The sequence below is a fragment of the Anopheles stephensi genome, chromosome 2 (assembly GCF_013141755.1).
Source record: "Anopheles stephensi strain Indian chromosome 2, UCI_ANSTEP_V1.0, whole genome shotgun sequence".
Classification (NCBI taxonomy): domain Eukaryota; kingdom Metazoa; phylum Arthropoda; class Insecta; order Diptera; family Culicidae; genus Anopheles; species Anopheles stephensi.
In genome coordinates this window covers 88,964,530-88,990,098 of record NC_050202.1, presented here as the reverse complement: position 1 = coordinate 88,990,098, position 25,569 = coordinate 88,964,530, and the positions used below count along the sequence as shown (strand labels likewise).

At 45.8% G+C, this 25,569-nt stretch overlaps 3 protein-coding genes across 9 annotated transcripts in view; 1 reads left to right on the top strand and 2 right to left on the bottom strand.

The window, feature by feature from the left end:
* Window positions 1-3,280, bottom strand: part of LOC118505144 (tensin-1) — a 151,558-nt gene extending 148,278 nt beyond the window's left edge. For all 7 annotated transcript variants that reach the window (XM_036040505.1, XM_036040506.1, XM_036040515.1 and 4 more), the window contains exon 1: window positions 2,340-3,280. The gene's annotated coding sequence lies outside the window, so the exon portion shown is untranslated. The remainder of the gene's footprint in view (window positions 1-2,339) is intronic.
* Window positions 3,281-4,032: 752 nt separating this feature from the next.
* Window positions 4,033-7,999, top strand: LOC118505161 (ubiquitin conjugation factor E4 A). Its single transcript, XM_036040557.1, has 3 exons — window positions 4,033-4,253; window positions 4,353-7,067; window positions 7,137-7,999. The coding sequence occupies exons 2-3, from the start codon at window positions 4,400-4,402 to the stop codon at window positions 7,613-7,615; spliced, it is 3,147 nt and encodes a 1,048-aa protein (XP_035896450.1). The 5' UTR covers window positions 4,033-4,253; window positions 4,353-4,399; the 3' UTR covers window positions 7,616-7,999.
* A 67-nt stretch (window positions 8,000-8,066) lies between these two features.
* Window positions 8,067-9,076, bottom strand: LOC118505242 (mitochondrial inner membrane protease subunit 1). The gene is made up of 2 exons (XM_036040792.1): window positions 8,881-9,076; window positions 8,067-8,784 (listed from the first exon to the last, which is right to left on the bottom strand). The coding sequence occupies exons 1-2, from the start codon at window positions 8,980-8,982 to the stop codon at window positions 8,161-8,163; spliced, it is 726 nt and encodes a 241-aa protein (XP_035896685.1). The 5' UTR covers window positions 8,983-9,076; the 3' UTR covers window positions 8,067-8,160.
* Between the last annotated feature and the right edge of the window lie 16,493 nt (window positions 9,077-25,569).

Sequence of the window (25,569 nt, the reverse complement as noted above, 5' to 3'; positions counted from 1 at the left end):
ACAATATACTAGCAACTTTAGAACTTTGGCTAACCGTATCCAATTCCAAGCATTTAACATGTCAACATGGAATAGAAAAGAAAAATAGAAATATGAAAAATGTCGGTCTGTCTACGAAAAAGTAAAATAATTCCCGCACCAAGAAATGATAATGGAACAGCTTTTTAAAGCCCTTTTTTGTGAGTTGCCATTTCTCACCTCTTAAATTAATCCATTTCAACCACTTTATACGAGTGCCCAGCCCCAAGCCCAATCACCGAACCATGTTTACCCAAAATTCCAATTCATTTTCACGCAGCGAAATCGAAACCTCAATGCAATTAAACGATAAAACAAACATAATGAAAGGATTTTAATCAATAACTGTTTGTGTTGGTAACAGAATTGAATTCGTCGCGGTTGGCGCGGTCTTGTCGGCCGACACGTTTCGGTGGTGCTCAAACATGGCAAACCTTTTTGCACGCCTAGAACGGCTGGCGACGCTCACTAGGATAGACCGACAGCACCGGAGCACTGGAAACGAATATCTCGATTCGTTGGCTCGATTGACCTATACCACACCGACGCACGTCGTCATGATGGATTAGATGATACTCGAGATTCGGCGGTATTCGCACCGTGTAGATGCAAACACGGGGAAGAAAAAACCTTTCAAAACACCTTGTTGTGGTGTTGCTGCTGCTGCTGCTCTTCAAAACTTGTCCTGCGCGAACGTGCGACGGACCTTTTCTAGCCGCCAGAGAGCCTTAAGACGTTCGGCTATCGTCTGGCCCCTGGAGCCGGATCCGGATGATGTGAGCTGAAGTAGGCTTTCATGTACCTCCCGCGAAAACCTCGAAAACCGTGCGGTGGGTCTGTTAAGCGGTCCGGTTAGGTTTGTCGCCCTCGGTACGATGCTTCAAGGTCAGCACAAAGCCTCTCGCCAAAACGCTAGACGAAGCCCTATACTACATGGTAGAGTTTTCGAGCTGGTCGAATCGATCGACCTCGACGCGTACGATTGATTCCTGTTCCTGTTAGGTTGGGAGGTGGCTTTGCGTATTTTTGTTTGCAAAAATCTGCGCCACCAAAACCGACCGCAAGCAGTAAAATGTCGAATTAGATTAGAAATCAACGATGCAATGAGAGCCAACTTTGGTTTCCTTCCAACCTGTCCTTAGTCGGCAAGCAAGTAACCTTAACGGAACGGATCAGCCTGGTCAAGGATATTGGTTAGAGTTGGTGCTAGCATGAAAAACAAACCGGACACAGCACACGTGGAAAAGGGAACAAACTACAGCCAACGGAATCCTCTTTCTCTTGGGAGGGTGTGAGCATTGCTGATGCCTGCCGGTTGTTATTCCGATTGGGATTTGGGAACAAAAGCCAACATGAGAAACGAAAAAAAAACTATTCGACCCTGAAGAACGCACGACACAGAGGATAATAGAAAAACGGATAGAGACTTCCCATATGGGATGGTATGCTTCAGCACGGGGCTTCAGGCAACAGTAAAGCCGCCACGGGACATGTGTTTGTCGTGCTTCTGATCCCACACAAACTTGCGCCCGGGCTTTGATGTGACGGGATGACATGCCAGCGGCTCTGGAACTGGTCCGCTGCCGAGATTTTGACTCACAACCGATCGAGTGATGGGCGATCGGACCCAAAGAAAGGGTAGAAATGGAAAATGCTACAACCGCAAGTGTCGACGCCGAAAGGTGTGTTCGAAAAGCAAGAAAGCAACAACGACCAACTTAAAACAAAACTAGGCTGTAGGAGTTGAACAGCGAAGGGAAGGCATACAAAATTGAAGCTTCCAACAGTTAACCCGGATATAGAGGGGGGGGGGGTTGTTTAGGGGGTTTTCATTTTTTTTTTTTCGTGGGATAAACGTAAGGAGCGTACGAGAATAATCAATTTTTGATTTTTATTGTGGACCGTAGAATCTTGTCGTTGAAATAACCGTTCGAATTCAATTCTTGTTTCTACTCAACCGAATGACCCGGTAGACCATTATCAACCCCTTTTTTTCCAACCCGAAAAAAAACGTAATCATGTGTCGCATTTTGCTTGATGCCATTGATGAATCATAATTCGCCCAAAAAACTATTTCAGGCGTTTATTTTTTGTTTGCCTTCTGTACCACTATCGGACAGCGGATTCCACAAGAAACCTAGGAATGTGGCGAATCCTTCAGCTAAATTGCCATTTCGGGTAGATTACGGTTTAAAAACAACCCCCCTCTTACTATCAGCTGAACTTTAGGTAGATCAGGACAAGCTGATGCGTGAAACTGATAACGTGATAGACGCTAATCGTGTGTGGTTATTACAACAAACAAGCAAAAACAGACTTACCTTTTCAAGTACTGGGAGACCGGTTCCACGGCTGGTTAATCCGTTTCCGTTTTACAAACAACAGCCTGCACGTTGCAACAGTTGCGCGTGATTGAGCACTTGGGCTGAAGAAGATGAGCAGTAGCGTCGTCGTAATTGTAATATTTTTCCCTGGTTACGCAAACTAATGGTAATAAATGGGCGAACTTGAATGGCCTAGACGAGACAGAAACAACCACACACAAACAAACGCGTTAACACTTTACACACCGACCGGGCATAAAATTATATTAATTAAAGCAAAGCACTGTCACGATGTCGAGCGGTAATGGTTTGTTGTTTTCCCTTCCTTTTTCCAAAACACAAAACCATTCACCACTCTCAATTTCGATTCCACACATTCGAAAAGCGTTAATGCGTTCCGTATTTTTGAGAAGGCTAAACCCCACACCGGCATTGAGCATTAAATGGAGATGATTTTCTTCGCATACTTTTTTTTTTCGAGGGGGTTTTGCTTTACACACTGAAGGACACTACCTAATTTTCAATTCTCAACATTTTGCCGGTCTTTTCCCCCCATTTAGGCGTAACCTTGACGGGTTACGAGTGGCGGTAAGCTGGCAGGAAACGCACAGAACACGGCAAAGGAAGCAAACAAAAATCGATCGTACGTTTTCACGATTTTTCCTACCATAAGAAAACATGTGCTATTTTTTAAGCTTTTTACTTTCTTATTAACACTTGGCATGTGATTTGTTGTGACGCACAGTTTCGTCTCGCTGTAGTATTTTAGTCGCTGGCGGACAAACAAGTCGAGCCGCTCCGGTACGGTGTTGTAACGGAAGAGCTATCTAAACACTCCCAAACACAACATACGCGCGTACGCGAGCTTTCGAAAAGGGCCGAAACAGCATAGCCCTACGCGCACACACGTGCTTCATTCGCAGCGGTCGATCGCAAACTGTTTTTGTATCTTCCCGTTCGCGGGCTTGCGAGGCGATGTACACACATGCGCACAGTGGGTCAGCAAGGCCGGCAAGGGCGGACATTATGATTTCGGGTTGGGAAAATTAGATAAAATAGATGCTTTTTTGATTGTACCTCTTTGAAGGAAAAGTTGTAAATTGAATAAATAAAAATCTCACAAATCCTGTTATTTTGCATTAATTCCTCTTATTTGGATCCATGTCTTCGTGAGAACCTGCCTCCCCTAAGGGAAAGATGGATGGATTCGGGTAGACGCTTTGGCCGAGATTCGATAAACGGTCCCTCTCAGGAATCGGTCGAAAGCTATTGATTATTATTCTCTTATTTATTCATGAATGTCCTGAAAGTTGATCCAACGTTTGTTGGGACATTTGTAATTTTATTTTAAATTTTAATCTTTTCATTTTTTTATCGTCATCTTTGTCATTGCTGGTGGCTGTCGCGTAACCGTGTAGACGCAGCTTAATATTACAAGAAAACATCGCACAGCCCTTCGTAAAAAAGGGTAAATTTATTCAATTTTATTTAAACTGAACACATTGCATCGTTCATTCAACCGATATCCTACTATTTCATTCTCATTTCCAGTTTTAAAATCCAATCAAATCCCTTCAATCATCCCTTCGATTATTTTATTTTCGATTGTTTTTCCAAAACCAACTGTCAGCGTGTTGCATGGACGTACCTTCGCTACATCGCCAGTGGTTGATATTTGGAAAAAGTGACAGTTGTTAATTGACAAAGAAAAATACGAGAAAAATTACAACTCATTCGTCTCGTCGTGAAATTGCTATGAACGAAAACAAAACGAAACGGACGAAAATGTGCGTAAAGTTGTAGAAACTGAAACAAAAGTTACATCCCCCATCACATCGCATTCCAAGTAGTGCTGCCATACAGTTGTGTGTGTTTGTGTGTTCATTCTTCCAGCCCAACAATTCCACACGGGTTCGTATCGTGCGGCTGGGTGCGCACCCAACGAGGACGGGTGGAAGGCGGGTGAAATTGTTCTATTGATTGTATCGTTTGGCCTCCCGCTTTTTGCAGGCAATAGGCAGTCCCGCTAGTTGTCCCACGATAGAAACCTTCATCACATGGCGGAAGCGATGGACGCTACACACAAACCCAACCCGCTCGAGCAGAAGACGAATGCCCACATAGAGAAGGTGTTTCTTATCACGCTGAACAAGAACCCGCAGAAAAACAAACAGCTGGTGTATGTGGAGGACGTGGCGCAAGGGGTCGAGAGCGGGCTGCTCGATCTGGACGTGCTCGAGCAGGCCCTGTTCGAGCGACTGATGTTGTTCAATCCGTCCGAGTATTTGATACCGAACAACATCACGACGGCCGATACGCCCCAGATTGCGGAAACGAAGGTCATCCTCTATCTGTACGGATGTTTCGAGCGCAACGAGAAACCGGTCGAACCGACCGATAGTGTAGCGCTGGACAACCAGCGAAAGATGAAGGCGCTCATCCTGCGCAACGTGTGCACCTCCCTCAAGCAACCGGAACTGTACGAAGGCCAGAACCTCTCGAACCAGGTGCTAGACATCTTCAAACAGTCCGACACGGACGATTACACCGTGGCGGCACGGTTCATCTCCGAGACGGTGAACGAAATCTTTGCCGATTCGGAAACGGAATCGGACGGGTTCGTGGTGATACGGGGCATATTTGGACCAATTTTTGTGGTCGTCATGAAAGCGCTGCGAGCCGCCTCGCTCATCACGATGGAGCGTTGGGTGATGCCGTTCCTGCAGGTGTTCCCGAGTGACAAGAACAATCCCCGATTGGCGCTCATTTTTCTCGGCTACACCATGCCGCCGCCGGACGCGGACGGCATCAAATACTCCGACTCACTGCTCGGACAGCTGCTGTCGCTCTCGATCATGCCGCGCAACCATAATGGCCCGTACGAGTACTACGAGAATCCGCTCACAACGAACCGATCGGCGGTCGATAGCTTGTCGTCGAACCTGTGGAACTACACCAAACTGCATCTCAGTCGGATGCACGCGTTCGTGAAAAGTTTCCTCGTGCTCGGAGGTGACGTTCGGAGCAAGATGCTGGACTGGATCGGACGCTGTCTGCATGCGAACGTGCCCCGCGGACAGATCTGGAACACACACCACGGGATGGGAATGTTCGGCAACCAGACAACGTCTCCCGATTCGTTCAGCATCAATCTGGCCGGAGTGTTGCTGCATCTGTGCCAGCCGCTGCTGAAGCCCCAGCTGAAAGTGCTGATGGTCGATCCGACGTACTGTGCCGTGAAGGAGGCGGACAAGGAAACCAAAGCCGTGCACATGCTCGATGCGGAAAAGGAAACCTGTCTTCTGCCGCTGGAAGACGACAAAGAGCAGCGACTCGAGGCGGAAAAGTACAACTTCATCACGGAGTGTTTCTTCATGACGCACAAAGCGATCGATCTGGGGTACCGGGTGTGCATCGAGAAGTTTTTCCGCATGAACCGCGAGCTGCACCGTCTGCAGACGATGTACTATGAGATGATGGCCCAGAACGGGGCGGACGTACCGAACGATCTGGTGCAGATGGTGTCCTCCCACATGCAGCAATTCCTGTGCCTGCAGAACGTGCTGCTAGAGCCGGAAACGGACGAGCTGCTGCTGCAGTTCTACGAAGCGTCCGCCATCTGGCTGGCGCAGCTGAGTGCCCGTGACGCGTCGCAAATCGATACGCTCGATCCGGGCAAAGGCTTTTCGCCCCAAACGCAGCAACCGGTCAATCTACCACTGTCGGGGGTGGCCGTTTCCCGTGTGCTGAAATGCATTCCCGAGTACATCATCGAGAACATTGTGGGCTATTTGCAGTTTTCGCGCCACTTCGACAGCCGGTCGCTACGGGTGGACGTGGACGCGCAGACAGCGATCTTCACGATGATACTGATCTTTATGGGCAGCTCGGAACGCATCCGGAACCCGCACTTACGAGCCCGGCTTGCGGAAGGGCTCGAAAGCTTGCTGCCGAAGGATTCGGAACCGGCCGGATTCAGCCTGAGCGCGACACTGTTCACCAACCATCCACATCGGCTCGAGATCATTCCGAATCTGTTGCGCGTGTTCGTGAGCATCGAGATGACCGGACAGAGCGTGCAGTTCGAGCAGAAATTCAACTACCGCCGACCGATGTACGCCATCATGGACTACCTGTGGAAGATCGACGAGCAGAAGGAGTGCTTCCGTGCGCTGGAACGGCAAGCGATCGAAAACATCGAGGCAGAGGATCCACCCATCTTTCTGCGCTTCATCAACCTACTCATCAACGATGCCATCTTCCTGCTGGACGAATCGTTGAGCAATCTGCAGCAGATCCGCCAGATGCAGGGCGCACAGGATGCGGGCGAGTGGGAATCGTTGGCACAGAACGAACGGCAACAGAATGTGGCCAATCTGCGCAATTTGGGCATGTTGGCACGGTTCGACAACATACTGGGCCGCGACACGATTAACATCCTGCAGCTGCTAACGTCCGAGACCAAGTCCATCTTCTGTCACTCGTCCATGGTCGATCGAGTGGCGGCCATGTTGAACTACTTCCTGCTGAACCTTACCGGACCGAAGAAGGGCAACTTTAAGGTGAAGGATAAGCGCGAGTTTGAGTTCGATCCGGCCCGAACGGTGTTGGAAATCTGTCGAATCTACGTCAATCTGTGCGAGTGCGACGCGTTCTGTCTCGCCGTGTCACAGGACGGCCGAAGCTACAGTCCGCAGCTGTTTGAGTACGCAGAGCAGGTGCTTAGTAAGTGTCTCTTAAGCTCGCATGATGTAGGGAGGTCTTTTGTTAATGTGCTCCTTGCCTCTTTTTTAGCACGCATCGGTGGTGGTCAGCTGATTGGGGAAATGCAAGAATTCGCCCAGAAGGTGCAGCGTATCGAGAAGCAGCAGAAGATCGACGAGGAGGCACTGATCGATCCGCCGGACGAGTTTCTCGACCCGATCATGTCCTCGCTCATGTCCGATCCTGTCATACTGCCCAGCTCGCGCATCACCGTCGACCGTTCGACGATCGCGCGCCATCTCCTGTCGGACCAGTCCGACCCATTCAATCGGTCACCGCTCACGATGGAACAGGTGAAGCGGGACGATGAGCTAAAGGCCAAAATAGACGCTTGGATGCAGGAAAAGCGTGCGAGTCATGCTGCTACGTTGGCAGCCGCCGCTGCTGCTGCTGCTTCTGCCGCCGCCGCCGGAACGAACAGCAGCGAACAGCCGACCACACCCGTAACACCGACGGCAGTCGCGATGGATGCGGACGACTCCGTCGAGGACCAACCAGTAGCCCAATAGGGGTGTGCGCTTTCCCTTCCCAATTAGCCCAATTTTGCTTGTCGACCACCGTACCGTAGTTGGATGCTGCCAGGACGTAGCTGGCAGACAGAGGCGCGCTTTTTTCGTTTGGTTTTATAATGAAATTTCTAGTTTAGAATTGGTTTTTGCTTTTAGTTTTTAACGAACTCGCAACTATTTCCTCACCCAAAACGCGGTGTACGCCGTGTCCGTGTCTGTGTGTGCGTATTGTGTGTGTGTACGTGTTCGAGGGAGTAGGAAAAATGTATCGTAACTTTAATCAGGCACCCTCTTTAGCTGTTTAGCTTTACATGAACGACCGGATTCACGAAAGACAAAACAAAACTTCCCTTTAGTATGCAATAAACTCCACCATCGATGATACGGATAAGTTTTGGCGGTTTTGATGGTACTTTACAGCCGACGATTGAAAAAAGAGAGAACGCATTACTTTCGACATTCGACTAAATTACATTAACTTTAATATCTCATATGAACAACATGTCACGGACACGCATACAGCAAGCGCAGAACAGATCCTACACTCAGATGAACAGCTTAAACTCACTCAAAGGCCACAGGCGGCACACGGCACGGCTCTTCACCAGCCCGATCGGTACCGGCCCATAGTTGCGCGAGTCCGAGCTGTTTTGCACGTTATCGCCCTCGATCCACAGATGACCCCGGGGCACGGTAACGATGCTCGTCCTCGGTTCCGGGTGCATTTCCATTTCCATCCCTCGGCCATCACTATCCATTGCGACGCGCTGCGTCTGCCCAGCCGTGTCCTGCTTTTTCGTTTGCGTTTCCTCCACCGAATGGCTCACGTAATCGACCTTTTCCCGCAGTTTGGCCATCGCTTCGTAGTGCTGCTGGGATTTCGTCTTCGGACGCTGCTCGTCCACATCCAGCTCACTCGCACCGTTCGGTAGCACTGCCGTATAGATGGTGTACGTGTTGGACAGCGGGTTCAGATTGAACGAAGCGCGCGTCATGATGCGATCGCCCGGCATGCCGATAATGCGCTTGCACACATGCTGCACCGGGTTTGTGGGGCTTTTCGTGATGATTATGTCGCCGCGCTGCAGTTTCGCGAGCCGTGGCGTGATACGATCCGTTATGAGCACGTTGTTCGTCGTGAGGGTTGGTTCCATCGATGGGCCAACGCACTGCAGAGAGAAAGCGTGTTTTTACGCGAAAACATTATTCCGGACCGGCTCGTCGTTTCGGGGATGATTATGTAAAGTAGCTCCACTCCAACTTACCACCACAAAGTCACCGATGTACTCGAAGGTACAGTGCGTAATACAACCATACTGAACGATATACCCACAGACACCGAGTGCTTTCGAAAGGAATTTAAACATTTGGACGAATTTTGGGTGCTTCCAGCGTAAAGTATGTTTCGTGGACTATTTTGCTGGCTGCGGTGTGTTGTTTACATTAAGAAAACAATAACAAAAAAGGTGAAACGTCATGTGAGGCGATGTTATTTTCTCGGCGATGTTTAGCTATTCGAGTTGAAATCTTGAGTTGCTAGGGCGATGTTTTTTGTTTCGAATTTTGTGCGATGTTAAAAAAAATCGCGAGTTTAAATATTTCTTGCTTTGGTTTAGACATTCTTAACTCGCATTTAATGTAATTCATATAACTTCTTGTGGATTAGTCATACTTGATGCTTGATGATACATGCTTCGAAAGTCCTTCAATGAATTTCCACCTGTCTTCCAAATTCTGTGCAGTAAATTTTATTGTACTCAACGCATCCTTTGCTCTAGCAATTCATGCATCGGATGGTCTCTCCAACGTTCTCTGCTGCTTCAACGAATATCCTGACACCACTCAAAACGGCGCTATGAATTTGGCATATGGCATCTTCCAATACTCACCGCATCATCCGGAAGAGCTTGGATGGAACTCAATTTCTAAAGTTGCCTGCCTCGGGGCAAACGTTGTCTAAAAATATGTTTCTCCCATCCCAACGTTAAGCAAAACACCTGGGATTGTGTGGAAATCAATCAATTTCGTGTACAGTTTCCAAATGCTCAAACGAAGCAAAGTTTGTCCCTTTCCTACAGAAGGAGACAATCATTTCTACATTGCCAACGGAAACTGGATGCGAAGAAATGCGAAACTCAAGTGTCAGCCAAGTTGAAGCCGAAGCTGCCTATTCTTACCACAACTTTGGAATGTACAAGTTTAAAATCCATGTGCCAGGGCGTGTGTGTGTGTGTGAGTAGCTTCTGTTGTTCAACTTGCTCTTTTGGCCAACTTTTTCACACATCTCCGAAAGAATGTACTGTTCTATTTACACCACACAGTGGACTTCAGGTTAGCCAATCATAGAAAGCGAGAGCTCCTACACAACATTCTTCCTTTTGTCAATCAAACATGAATGAAATGGGTCAAGTATGGCATCCAAAGGGGTATTATCGCACTGTTGGCTGAAAGTGAATACGTACCCACCGGCTTTTCACCGTAAATCAAAGGAACGGTGACATTTCAACGCACGAAAGATTAAACGGTGTTACAGGAATGTGGTTTGAAATGGATCTTTCCATTACAAGCTGTCGTTGGCGAGCTTTGGAAGTATGACATTTGTCTCAATTATCGCCCATGTTACACAGATCCCCGACGAAAGAAAGCTTGGGTTTGTTTTATTTGTTGCCAACTTCACAGCGGCAAGAAGTTTCGGATTTCTTCGCCAATCAATTATTTTTGTCGGTCAACTTGAGCACGCACCGGTGGCACATTGTAATCGATAGTTGACAACTTTTTCGTGCGTGTGACATTAGCGTGGGACAGCTGGGAAAAGTTTGTAGGTCGTTTTCGTGTTGCTGAGAATTGCGTACTTGGTACTGGTACAAAAATAGGACCTTCTCTTCACGATCGGTGAGGCTGAAGCAATGCTCCGGACACGCTGACTGATCCATTCATGATTGCATACATTTAGTCGCTGTAAAACTGCTCTTACTTCAAGCATCTCCTACTGCTGGTCATCGCCGCCAATTAAATGGCCGCAGTACTCTCCGCTTGCTTAAAGCCACACAAAATGAAGACGCTTGTTAGCCAATCACAGAAGCGCATTATAATGGAACGAGCCGCATCAGAATCGCTGATATAATGTTACATTTTGGAACGCTTTCCGGTCGAATGCGCTCGCTTATCTCCGGCCCGAACTGGCCCGATATGAAGCATTCGTAAGAAATGCATTGTCCTCGATTATCCGCGCCGTTCGGCCGAAGACAAACCTTATCTCTGGTGGTGCTGGTGGTGGTCAATGGCAGGTCACGAAAGGTTCTGCTGGTTTGGCAGCTTGACAAAAGTTGGTCAAAATAGTCCGAGTCGAACGGCCGCCACAAGTTCCCCAGTAAGTGAGTGTGGAATGGAACGAAAATCAATTAAACCAAGATTGGAGTGCAGCAATGCGACTGTGCTGGGCAAAGCGTTACTTCCGAACGTTTGAATCCGACCAAGAATCGACCAAGACGATGCGGAACACTTGCAGCTTCCTTACAGCCTGGCCTCAGCTAAGGCAAAGGGTGTTTATGGGAAGTTTTAAAGCTTCGATAATATTGTACGGATTTGCACGGCTCGCTGTCCGCCTTATGGGTTGCCCGAAACGAGCGAAAGTGCTTCCGAGACCGCTTAACCGATATGTAGCTAATAACGCATCCCGAAAAAGGGAGAGAAAATAAAATTCAATGCTCGCAACCGTACCAAAAACCATCACCCACGACTGACCCTCCAGCTCAGCCATATCGAAGGGTAATTATTTATTGATGTCAGTCCGTTAAGCTTAAAAGCTTCTATCACTGACGGAGCGGACATTATCGGGATTTCGTTTTTGCCATTTCAAACGCTTTCTGCCGAAGCCGTTCGGAGGCCATCTCTTCGCGAGGGTGACGTCGGATGTTGGGGTATGTTTTTAAGGAAATGCCGGTCCTTCTTTGGTAAGTTGCTTACGGGTGATGGAAACCGGTCCGACACTGTTGGGAACGTGTCCGTGCCTGTGTACGTCGAAACGTGAAAAGTTCGCTCAAGGATTAAAACCAGCAGCGGGCCCTCGAGCAGTGAGTTGGTTTAGCTTGAGCATGGTGGTTGCATTTCGACCACATTTCGCAGGAAAACGGGGAGGGGGGAAGGTCAAACAAACAGGGTGAGACCCGGAGGAAAGCTTCTTAGAATCAATCCTGAACAGTGGAAGTGATTTCCGGAAGAGTGAAACTACTGCACTCATACTCACTCACCAGTCGCCAGTGAAGTCGATTTTGATCGTTTGTACCTGTTTGTACAGTGGCATGTAATGAGCTCCAAGAAGCAGCAGCGCCCATGTCCCTTGAGCAGAACTTCCGATGCGGAAGTAAACAAGGCTGCCAGCTTTATTTAGCAAACTTGCGGTAGCTCGTGTAGAGAAATCTTGAGGTAAACAATAATTTTAAGAAATTCTCGACCACCAACACTCTCCCAAAGGCGCTTAAAGTTCATCGGGATGACTTCTCGAGCTCAATCGCACAACCTAACCGATTTGCTTGGTGGAAGTTTTAACCCGCTTTTCCAACCGTCGGTCGTCGATTGTTTGACGGCTTGAGAAAGGTTTACCCAATCCTTTTTTTTGCCTCACGTTTATGCATTAACAATCAAACAACCCTTACCCTAAAGCATCACCGCTGTTGAACTGCTTGATGAATATTTCGATTTAAGGCTAAGAAAAATGGAGCGATCGAGAATCAATGGCACACAAATATGGCCTCTCGAAGCGAAAAAACAACGAGATCCAGATGAAAGAACACAATCCCACCCGTAGGAAGAAGAAGGGTTGTTGAGTTGAGTCGAGCATGTCGAGATGGAAGATATTGGACCGGGAGGCACACACAAACACACCATAAAACAACGACCATCAACAACCGTACTGGTACACCTTTATTTGCGGGCCCGGCGCTTAATCAATCGTAAGCCCTTTTGTACGGCGAAGACGCTTTGTGTCTGCGGAGTGGACCGGTTCTGTGGACTACAAAAAAAAAAGGCGACCGCTTGTTTGACTCTAAGCGTAGAATTAAATATTTACCAGGTTTGTGCAGCACTATTTGCAAACAAATGAACCCAGAAGAGCAAGCAATAGTAGCAGGAGCAGTAAAATTAAACGTTGGATTCGGTTGCACTTTGCCCTTCGAGAGGAGTTTGTACGAAAGTTCAGCCGTGCTAGGTTAAGTGTGGTGGAATTTAATACGGAAAAAATGGAAAACAATACATTTGGTTCCGATGGGTAGCCCATTTGTGGGAAATTGTTTACGGGAGAGTATTGTTTCTTGAAAATTTAACAGAACCCATCATCACCTGTTCGGTTTGACCACAAATTGCATACTTTGAGGCGTAATAAAGCAACTGAAACATAAGAGCGCCTAAAGCTATGCTATTTGATGCTATGGTTGCAAATTTTATCTTAAATACTGCTTTTTCATAAGAAAACATTCACAAAACTTCTTCCGAAAGTAGATTTAAAGCTTCCAACCGTGTTTCCAATCGTTGCTACTCCCACCAATGTTTAGCTTAATTAACTTTGTTTATTTATTTTTGTTCATTTTTGTTGCCCTTCTGCTGGGCGTTTGATTGTGGGTACAGGACAGGATTCATTTTACACATTCAAACCACAATCCAAAAAAAACGAAAACACGAAATCACATTAGCAGCACGCCGTTTAGTGAAGCGTTGTTAATGGTAAACATTTACCCTCGCGTTTCATTATTGGATTTGATTTACAGTGAGTATAATTATAAAATTGTTCTTTTCATACAAACAATCTTCTTTTTTGTTCGTAACTTGGGATCATTTCAGGACCCATTCCCTGTTTCTAATAATGAGGTAGATTTAAAGAAATCGCTTTGGGAAAAAATTTCGTATGGCAAATTGAAAACTTAAACCAAACAGTCCCTGTGTTTGATGGCCATTAGGCAGAGGCTCTGGTAATGTACGCCAACAAACGCACCGCAATTAATGAGCTAATGAAATCAATTAAAAATTTTCCCGGTAGGATTTTTTTGTTGCGCTCGTTTCTTTCTCCCAGCCGTAGGCATTACATTTTTGCAGTAATGACCAGTCGTCAGTTGGTGTGCCGGGTAGCGCGAGTTTTGGCTTCCCTTTTGTTTTGAGCAATTAAAATCATTACCACACCGTATAAGTAAGTCTATTGAACTGTCTACAGGAATGCACCATCAAGGGTTGGCTTTTTTGTTGTTTGTATTGAGGTAAAAGTTTTATTTTAAAAAGATTAAATTTGACTCCCTCTATTCCAATAAACGTTTAATTATTATCTGAGTCAATACCATTCTTTCACCCCACTTAAAGCACCGTTTCAAAGGTCACACCGTGCGTCAACGGTAATCACAACAGCAAGTGTTTGGCCGTGAACAGTAATCGTTTTCCATTAGCATAAAAAATAAGCCTAACCGACGGTAGCCCAAAAATGTTGACGATACGTTTATTTCCGTTTCCGGGCCCCCAGTCGGTCGGTGTTTATGATTTGCATCACCTCCTCGCGTCCTTGGAAATCGGAATGGCGGCTAATGGTGCGGAATCGGAGCTGCGGAAGTCGATCGAGGGAAACTGGGTGGACTAGCGCTACAAAACCTGCAATTAATGTGGCATCAGACATCAGAAAAGTGACACATCCTTGATTGAAATTGATTGTGCATGAAAGCCAGCATGCAACAACGCCTGTAGCCTTTAATATTTGCCGCTTTGAGCTTTTTATACTTCCTTCCCATAAATTTAAGTAGGTCAATACCTTTTATAGGAATTTTACACCACTCTCCCACCATTTAATAGCCTAACATCGTTTGATTTTTAAACAACTTCAATTTATTCGCCCGACCCCAACGCGAACGTCGCCGGGAAAAAGCGCTCACAAACAAAAATTTATCTATATTGTGATATGTTAATCACAAGAAAAGCTCACCATGGACGGTTTACGCGCCAATTTCGTGCGTACCAGCTCGTGCTTGAATATTTATGGCATTATGAAAAGATAAGATAACGCGGGACGACCTGGGCGGAAGGAGGCCGTTGTCGACGTCTCGGCCTAGTGGGGCTTGTTTAAACGAATTCTCTTATCTACTTCCCCGCATCGAGTCGGTTTTTAATTAGACGACACTCGCAACCACGCTGCGTATGATGCGATATGCTGGACTGGTGATGTTTACGCGACTGTTGGCTTTATCAACCATGGAAGCTGCCTGCCCGCCGTGGAACAGGGGAAGCTCTTGACAGACAGAAGCTTAAGGAATGCTCAGCATTATTTTGTTGGAAGTGTGGAAAGTTCGAAGGAAAAGCCTGGTTCTTGAAGGAAGCTGTACTTGTGGGGGTATGAAGACTTTAAAAGATATTTTAAAATCGCTTAAGCTTGTGCAAGTAGTAAACCTACGCATATGAAGCGTCTCGAAGGCTAAAAGTAGACAAGAAGCGTTATTAAGCGCCTAAAGGTAGGCAATGTTTTCTTTTCCCAAAACAAAAATTGTTTAAATTTAGGTTGAATTGGCCAGTGAAAGGTGAGATATCCTTAACACTTCAAGCTATGTCCATCCAGGTGGTTCGTCTTATGCCTCCGAGATGCGTTCCTATGGGACAACACACTTGAAGAGGAAACTTGATAAGATGTTTGAATACAAAACTCTGATGCCATACCATATCATATTCTAAGAAGCCAAGTACAAATCCTGGTTTGCCTGTGTGTCAAGCAGATCAGATTAAAGGCTACACTCGTCAGAATTCAGAGCGTTAAAGAAGAGCGACCCCCGAGCGACGGACTTTTTAACATCGTCCCGAGAAAAAGGATAATTAAAGCTCAGGTATGACATGAGCAAGCAGAATCGATATGTTTCCTGGTATGCCACACGTTGTTTTTGTGAAACGCTGTACGTGCTGCGTTACTTAAATTTCAATCATGTGTTGTTGGGTCGGAAAGAAAAGGAACACAAAAATGGAATCTAACCTCTATCAGCTTTCCAATCGCATCTCCATTATGTCTTCCATTTTATACAGAGCGTTAGAACCTTTTTACCTGTTAGAAATGCACCAACAATCACAATAGTTTATTCTTTTTCCTTTTTCTTCATGCTGAGGTATGGTGAAACATTCTAGCCCGTCTCTAATGTACAACTTTCCACACACACACACCCACAGCCACAAGGTTGCACATTCGGAAATGTTTTTGGTCGAAGTGATTGGATGGGACATTCACGGGGGCCATGGGGAATCGTGTTATCTTTATCCATCCTTTCATTACCGCAATTCGAAGTTTGGCCCCACCTCACGAAGGTGGTACCGGCTGGTAGGGACCCGGGGAAGCTGTTTTTTGGGAGTTTGTGCTGACTAATAGAATTACCTTCCCATTAAAACTGAGTCGTGTTGGTCGTGTGAGCTGGTCCCGCTGTACTCCAACTGTGCAACTACATGCGTGGCGTGAACTAATCCGTGGTCGGAGCGAGCTTGCTCGTGTGTGGTGCCATTTGCAATACGTTTAGGATAATCACCTCGGTGCAGTGCAGTGTGGAGGAGTATTTACGATAAGTTTCGTACTGGTACTCTAGACGCGCCGGAACGAGTGCTATAAAAACAATTTCGTCTTCCCACACTAGCAGCAGTTTGGTGCCGGTTGGTTGGTATTTAGTATTTTAACGAGAAAACAATGCATGTTTTCACAATGTGAGAGGACCGAGTTTGCTCTCGTCAAGTGCTGTGCTGTCCATGGATCCGTTGGGAGTGTTTTTCTTTAATTTCAAACATTCAACGGTAGGCGACAACGCTAGCTCAAAATTGCTTTGAAGCGAAATACGTTCAAGGAGCATATGGCTAATTGAATGGTTTTATTGAACGATCGATGGAGGTTCGTTGCAAAAACGGCTCGAACTGGCCGGCAATTACAATTTACCTCTCGAAAGCTCTTCTTTAAAGTTTACCAATTTTCTATTTCAATCTCTTTGAACCCATTGAAGCACGCAATTTGAAGTACGCATTGCTTTAAATTAAATTGCAGGTTGGTTTGGTGCGTTGGATTTACAACCACCCAGTCGGCAGCGCTCGGCTACTAAACAGCCAAATTATGCTCTTTCACTGCATTTAAAAGAGTGCGTTGTTATGCAAATTGCATGCTTCACGGCGCGTTATGACGGGCACGTCAGCGCGCCTAAAAGCATACAATTAAAATCATCTTACCTTATTATGACGTTATCAATAGCTCGTTTGTGCGTTACAATCCATCCGTTCTGCTGGGTGCCGCGCCGGCGTCGAGCTACTTCAGCACGTCTCAGCCTTCATACTGCTTTGATGAAGCAATCCATTAGCGTTTGGCGCGTGGCTCGGGGTGTACCCAGTGCCTGGGATACGTGCCGGAACCGAGCCGTGGAAAACTCGAAAGGTAGAATAGCGCAGCATCGAACGTTCGCTGCTACTTTTGCTATCATCCAGATCATCGACCAGTACACTAGTGAACGGTGTAGTAAATGTAAATGAAATTTGTCGAGCGTCTTTTCGATACGCTTCGAACGGAGAAACTGCAATCGGTGTTGTTTGTATGCAGGTGCAGTGGCAAAGGGGCTTTTGCTTGGGGGTTAACCCATTCAGATAGAGTGTTTTGTACGGGTGAGCTAGCGAACCGGTGATAAGCGAGGCGGACAAAGGTTAAACAGCACGAAAGTTTATTTTAGAGAAATGAGTCAAACGTGAGGCTAAGATCATTGAGAATGCTGTATAGAAATTAGGTTTTATTCTGACTTTTCTACGCCTCATGAAAACCCTGAAAAATTAAAGAGTAAGCAAATAAATGAAAAAAACATAACTAAAATAAACATCTTTAATAAAAATTGCTAACAAAAATATTTAGAATTGGATGATCAGAGCCGAAAGTTATGCAATTTAAGATTTAACCGCCCTCATCGCTGCTTTAAAGATGGGGCTCATTTTAAAATTAGCTTGCTTACGGACGAATAAGAACAGTCAGCCATTAACAAAAAAAAAACTCCACATATTTTGAGTCGAATGGCAGCACTACAGCATATGGATTGAATTACACGCAATGGTTATGAATGCCGTTCTAAAAACATCCAACCCTTAATAGGATTCTAGACTCCATATATGCTAAAAAACAATCGACGATTAGCCACAGAATAAATTTATGAAAATTTAGGGCAACCAATTAGACGCACAAGGCACTCAAGGATTGATGACCAGATTAAACCTATAATGTCTGTTTAAGCTCGGTCCAAAGCTTGATCGGACTGGACCCTGCGCTTTACAACTGGCTAGTAAATAAACAGCAACACCAAACAATTCTGTTAAACTGACAATCCGAAATTAGTGGGATTCTGCAATGTCTTTTTAGGCGATTCAAATGGACAGAGAAGGCTTCTCTTTTCTTCTTCCTTGGCACTACAACCTCGAGAGGGTTCGACCTGCCATTTCTCGCTTTCTGTGACTTAATTTTTACCCGTAGTAAAGTAGTCAGCCCTACGTACGGGAAAGCGGTTTGGATGGGATTTGAACCACGGTCCTGCCGTGTAAAGATCGGCGCCGTTATCGCCTCGGCCACTGGACCGCTCCAACCAAGCAGCGAAGGCTTGGTAGGTCCAAATTAAAATGGACTGTTGAAGTTGAAACCGTCCGTTCCGCCCGTCAGAAAAACCGGAGACTGGATTAATAGACGAGGATACTAGATAACGTGAGTGTAGTGAGTAGAGATAGTGGTGAGCGTCATAGAGGACATCTGCAAAGAGACAACACCCCTAGGCTTTGTTGATGAGTTGCTAAGTGAGTTACTCGAGCTACTAGAGGATAAAGCCAATGCTATCGCTAATGCGATTGCTCTCCCGATTAATTCTGGGGTTGAGTGCTTCTGCTCGGATTTCATGAGTAGATATTTTATAATAAGAAAATTATGCTGGATTATCAGTTACATGAAATTAATGACAAAGAACACGCTAACAAAATATCGCCCTTAATTTAGCATTGCTAGGTGATTGCATATCTTTGGGCGTCATTAAGTTTCCCCAAAGAATAACTCAAGTTAAACTGTTGATCATTCTATAATAAAATTAAAAGTTGAAGAAAAGGACGGAATTGATGAAAAGGACCCAACTAGCACTTAAATGAACCATCATAAACATTCATACACCATCACTTTGATCTCCATCCAGATATGTTTCACTTACAGCAAAAAAAACCTTCAAATTGAATACCACTAACATTTATTCAACGACTTCCCGAATTACCGTTTACCTTTTCGCTCATCGTTGTAAAATGTTATTACCAGCACTTCTCCGACCACCACAAACACATCACACCCCGGGGGGGAAAAGGATTTACCATTCGCATGCAAATAAAAAGTGATCCACAATCAATAATGATGTGTTTTACACCGTTGTCTTGTGTGTGGCGCGCGCGCGCGTGTTCTGCATGGGAAATGTGTTGGACCGCACACGGGCGAAAACCACGTTTCACCAGTCCCATCACGTTGACAGTACACAACACGTGAACCGCGTAACGGTTTGGCGTGTGACGTTTTCGAACGTTATTTTCCATTTACCGAGCAGCCAGAACGGGTGATAGAAGAGTTGTGGTGTACCGTAGAAGTCGTAAGTGATCAAGAAGCCGCCTGAAGCACAGCAGTCGTTGTCACACCATCGATTTTCATCCATCGGCACAAATAACATCAGTTCCGAGGTCCTTAATAATACACGGGTAATTTTTGCTCGAGTTCGTTTTCATGTCCCTATGTGTCCCACCTGTGTACGGTACGGGTGTTGTGCAGAACAGGAAACCGTGCTGTGCGAGAGTGTGATTTCATCGAAGAAAAGTCGAAAGGTGAAGTTAAAAATTCCACCTTTGTTGTTTGTTATTGACTTCCTCCTGGGTTGCGATCGGCTCGACACTGGGACAATAAGTCGTGCGAGGATTTTGCTCCCCTGCTGTCCATTTTATTTTGTCGCACAGCAAAAAGGGGAGTTTGAGGGAGTTTCTTTTTGGTGAAACATTGTATTGTACACTGAACACTCCATCCGCCCAAGTGTTTGGAGATTGAAAATTCTCAGGAAAAAGCCCGGCTTTGATTGTGATTCACCGGATTGTGCCCGGTTTGCTCGAGTTATTAGATAGTGTGTCGTACGGTTTCTTTGGTGAAGTTTTGGTGGAGCCTGCAAAGGATAAAGGCAATGGTCCATACACAAACCCTATAATTGCCTAACAGACACATACATCCTCACAGCATCGTGCTTTGTCGCTTCCGCCGGGGACAAAAAAAAAAGGAAAACCGGAAAGGCAACGCTGTACAATGTTCAATGGTCGATGCGTGTGAGAAACATTTTCTTCATCAAAGCGAACACACTTCTGGGAACATCAGCCAGACACACACAAACACACACACACACAATAATCTGTCGAGCAGTGGTACCGCAAATGGATCCTCCCGGACCTGACCTGCAAGACATGAGTGCGGTACATAATTCCCTCCCGGCAACCAGCCGGCCCAAGTGGTAATAGCGTGATTTGGTGTGTTTTGATGCTACACGCCGCATCGCCCCATCACTCACGCCCAACAATTCTCAGGTGTCATTGGAATGTGTTATGGCGTACAATAGCGTGTGGGTGGTGGGTGGTACGAGAAACAATTCGTGTGTGGTTTCATCTTGGTTTGCTGCAGCGAAGACACAGGTACCGGGCTCGCACCCTGTCACATCGAGGCACAGCATCGTTCTGACGCCGCTTATCAGCAGTCATGTGTCGTGTGTTTGTTGTGCTTGAGCGTGCTCGTATATGTCGTCGGGCTCGGTTTTTCCACTCAAACGTTTGCTTGTTTTTATCTCGCCTAGGTGCGTCAGGATCGCCGAGAGCAAATTGCGTACAGCCTGTGCCCTTGCCCGTACCGAAAACCCCGTTGGGAAAATCGGCCCCCGAAGAAAGCTGCTCACCGTGGAGAGTTGCCAAAGCGCGCTGACTGACTCTAGTAAATCTTCATTAGGGAAAAAACGCGATTCATACGTGTGCCCTTGCACAGGCCACACTGTCGTCGTCTTCGTCCGGAGTCCCTTCGCTGAGGTGAGTTGAAAAATTGGAACCTCGTTGGGTTTTTCTTTGCCTCGCTTCTTTTTCGCTTTCCAATTTATTTGAACGCTTTGTTGCGTGTTTTGCCCGATGAATGGGGATGAATGCGAGAGTGGAAAACAAGAGCATGAAAGCGTTAGACATTCCAATTTGATGTATCGTTTGCCGTGGGACGATCGGACGGAATCCTTTCAACACTTGTATCTCTGTTGTTCTTTTCTTTGTTTTTCTTCTGGGGGCCTCCTCCCCCTTACAAGCTATTACGGTTTCTTCCGTGCCTGTCTGTAAAGCAGGAAAAGATTAATGATCTTAAACCAAAAATAGGAAGTATTTACTTCAGCAAAGTTAAGCCTGCTTTGCATACGCCGGGTTTATGTCAGTGCGGAAAATGAGTGTAACGAGGTAAAGTTTTTCAATTGGTTGAGCCCCTAACAGCGACATTTGAACCCAATTAAATGATTTTCATCGCTGTGGGGTTCGTGTGGGGTTTGTGATTTTGTTGACTGTTGTTTTTGTATGAAAAGGCTGTTAAACAAGTTTCAAATCAAGTATATGATTGCCCCTTAAAAGTATGCACATTCGTGGTTGGATCAATGATTAGAATCACATACATTCAGGCGCATTCGATGAAATAAAAGTTTAAAATTTACTCGCATTACGTTTCAATAACCAATTTTAAACTTCTGATTGTGGCAAACTTTCATCTCACATTGCTAGCATTAGATGGACATTTTATTTTCATAAAATTCCACGGCGTGGCACCGTCTTCTAGATTGCAACTCGCCTCCTAAAGGCCGAGATAAAATGCCATCTCTTTATACTTTGTAAACATTCAATTTGGAGACCAAACTCCAAAAGCAACAACAGAAACCTGCAGCTCTCACAATAATTTCCCCCATTTTACTTACCGTCCTTATCGTGGGCTCATTGGCCACGGACAGGAAGTGTGGTTAATATGGGACAGGTTTTTACTTTCCCATACCACCCATAAACATTGAACGAAACGATCTCGCTTTCCTCAGTGTGTTTCGTTGTTGTGTCTCCGGGGGACTCGTTTTACGGTTGCCTCCGTGGTTTTATTTTATTTTTTCCCCCCTGTGTGTGAGGTATCTGCTCATCGGATCCTTTGTTCACGTAAGAGTCACGAACTACCACTGTGCGCTTAATTGTTTTGCCAAACAATATAGCGGGCCATGTAGTGTCGTAGCAGCGTGCAGGGATCAAAGTACAAGAATCGTTTCGCTAATAGTGGCCCATTTTCCCGCTTGAAATATCACATGAGCGAGAGAGAGAGAGAGAGTGAGAGAAAGAAGAGACAATGGTTTAGTCCGGCTGTTAAGTTTCACATTTCATAGCTGAGAGAAATAATTAGCCACAGCACGAGCACGATTCTGAGGATTGGTGCATCACACCAATCGCCGGCAGGCTGCTGGATGAGCAGGGAAACATCGCTAATAAGATAATTTGCTGCATGGTTTAGTCGTATGCATCGATGCATAATGTTTCATCCTTAGTGTTGAATAGATAACAAAGCATTTGCAGCAATGTGGCGCCCACTGATTGGTGGCAAATATTTATCCACTACTTCTGTCGTCCTTTTGCACAGCTGTACACTACAATTATTTGCAGCGCGCATCTGAAATCGAGCGTTATGAAAGTGGAGGTATGAACAGCACGTTGGTTCTCTTGATGGTTGATTCAATTCAATTACTTTAGAAATATAATAATTTGGCAACAAAAACATAGCCACGCATAAATTTTAAGTTTTATTTCATCAGTTTTGAACAGAGTTCAGAGGCGAGTCTGAATTTTAGAGACTCTTACACGTACCTCAACATCTATGTTGTTGTCGGTGAGGATGTTTGACTTAAGGTAGAATAGATAGATGGACGACTTTCAAAGTGCGATCTTTATGGTTACCGTTTCTTAGGGCTTCTTGGTGTTTTTGCTAAGCTTCTGCTACAATAGGAGAGCCTTCAAAATCAAAGGAAAAAATTGAGGCATGAATCCTCTTTGAAAGTTCATAGCTGATTTTCCTCTTCTCGATCTTGTAGTATAAGGGATGAACTCTAGTACGTGCTATGGAACCTTATAATGCTCCTAGAACTGCTGCACTCAACCATGGCTACTTGAAGCAATTCTCAACCACATAGCACGGGAGAACCCCCACGAAAATGTTTACACCAAGCTTTACAACATCACAATGGGATGCTTCACAGAACTCTCATTACAGCAGCAAATTAAAAGTTTCTCGAGCAGTGCTATAATTAAATTCTTTCATTTTACGTTCAGATTTAAAATTCCTGTGACATTGCTGAACATTTCAATGGAAGCATTTGACCTTTAATAAGAAAGTATGTTTGCTGGCTTTTATGTTTAACTCTCATCTCTGCCGTGAGCCGTATTGCAGTGAGGCATAGAGTGAGCAACTAATTTAGTGATTACGAACGAAATTAAATTAATTACGTAATTCTTGTGCGTATATATTTTTTATCTACATCATTCACGAAGCGTTAACTAAAAAAATCAGCTCCATCTCAATACGCGGATCTATCACATCCATTTGCATTTCATGGCAAAACGTAAAGCGTAAAAAGAAGCTTCGAGCAAAACCATCTATAAAAACGATAAACTTTTCAATAGGCTAAAAAGCCCAAAAAAGAATGCGAACGTAGTAGTAAACGCTGTAGGAAATAGGGCTTTCCACGTCCATGGTACCAATGGTGCGATATGCGTGAGAGCTTTCGTCCACGCGCGCGACACAACAAAACACCAGGCGTCTCCATTTCAAGGCGGTGAAAATTAATTTTGTATTCTTCTGTGACGCGCCTACAGCATCCGAGCTCGCAAGCTTGTGATCGCTGTGTGTGTGTGTGTGTTCTAAGGGTTTAAGGCTTCTTATCGGCACTCACCGCTGACGCTTTTTATGCATTGAGTCCATTTCCGGCCCGGTTTTGCCGAAATCAAATTATGGAAACGGACATCAAATGTACTGCCAGCGGCGGTACTGTCAGGTTTAAAGCTGTGCCGGGGCCAATTCACTTACCCCCGGGCCGGGCCCCAGATTGCCCTGTCGTTCGGTTTTGCGGAAGTTGGCTCTTGAGAGTGTTTGAAGACGTTTGCCGCGAGGAAATGGCGCCCGGGACCGATGTGTTTGGAATGAAAATTAAAGACCACTTTCAGCCGATCTAGTGTGATAAATCAATTGCATTCACAGTGCAGCGAATAATAAATTAGCACGCGAAGCGAAGGAAAATAAATAACCGATGAACGATGAATCCAATTAGCCGTCGAATAAGCAGAGCGCAGTTCGCACGACGCGCGCCACGCTCAATCAAATCCATTCAGCGTGCCGGGTGCGCTACTATGCGGACATACAGGGCAGGGACTTGCCGTGTGGTTGCCGACACTTCCAAGAAAATGGTAACCAACTGCTGAGCCGGCCACAAATCACATAATTTGCCGGCCTACACGCCGCACACATACACTCAGAAACTCTAGCCGTTACAGCCATCTGTTTTTCGGTTCGAGCTGTCTGCGTGTGCTAGGAGCCTGGCCAGCCTTTTGTGTGCCGGAAAAACGGACGCCCGGAAGTGAACGAGCGAAAGCGACGGTCGGCATGGCCCGCCCTGTTATCAGTGTTGCTACAACGATCGATAGGCGCAATCAACGCAAATGGGCTACGTCGCTTTCACGCCGCCATGCGGTGCGAAACGTGAACGTGAACTTTCTTTTCCGATTCGCAAAGTTTTTGTTTTTCATCCCGAGTTTCCGCTATTATACGTTTCGATTTCGAGCCGGTTTCGAGCGGACGAACGGAGCATCCTGTGGACCGGTCCGGGACCTCCTCCTTCCTCCTTTCGCCAGGTGCGCAAGTGGACGGAAATTGTGTTTCGATGGAAATAAGATTCGAACGGGGAATAACGAGCCTGCACGAGCATACATTTTTCAGCGCCCAAACCCTGTGCAGGGCAGCCCTTTTTTGTGTCTTTTGGACTCGTTTCCGGTTTGCCTAATATTCACGCGCGCGCGTCCCTTCTTAACGGGCAGTTTAACATTAACGTACGGCAAAGTAAAAGAAGTTTTTTTTTTCCTGGATGGAAGACACATTCCCCAAAGGGAAAAGCTTCCCGAAGAATGTGACGGCAGGCGGGTCAAAAGGTCAGCCATAAATGCTAACGAGAGATGTCATCGAAAGGCGGACACACTGTGCGTCCTCTCTGCGCCTTCATCTTCAATCGCCATCATGCTTTTCCGTGAAAAGGAGTGTAAACAAAGCCTCGTGCTCCTATCCGACTTGATCGTCCCTCCTTAGTTTTACCCACCAGTCAACGTCAGGGCGTTCCAGCGTTCCATCCTGTTGACGGTAAGATTAATGTCCCAGAACACAGGTACGCCAGGTCACACAATTCGGGATGGGACAAAAATTGGAATGGAATGTTCCGCAAACATTTGCCAACTAGCAATAGAAGCAAAAAACAAAACCAAAACGTCCCAGACCGGTGCGGCAAGGTTTTGTGTATGCAAAAATATAAATACTTCATTGCCGCAAGGGACAACACGCAGGACGTAGGATGCTCTTTCAAGGAAGTCCGGCAAGCAAATAGGCACCGGACGTTGAGAGATGTTGAACGAGATGGCTGAAAACCATAAAATAATAACGACATGAGTGTGATGTGAGAATCTGACAGGTTATTAGCACATTTAATGTACAATTTTTGTTTCTATTTAGTGGATTAAAAAAAAAAATCTGAGTAAAAACCGGAAGTAATGTAAATCCAGGACCATTATATTCTGTCATTTGGTCTTGCGAAAAAAAAATCGTTTGAACTTGGATGGTTAGAATGTTCGGTTTCACTCTCTTG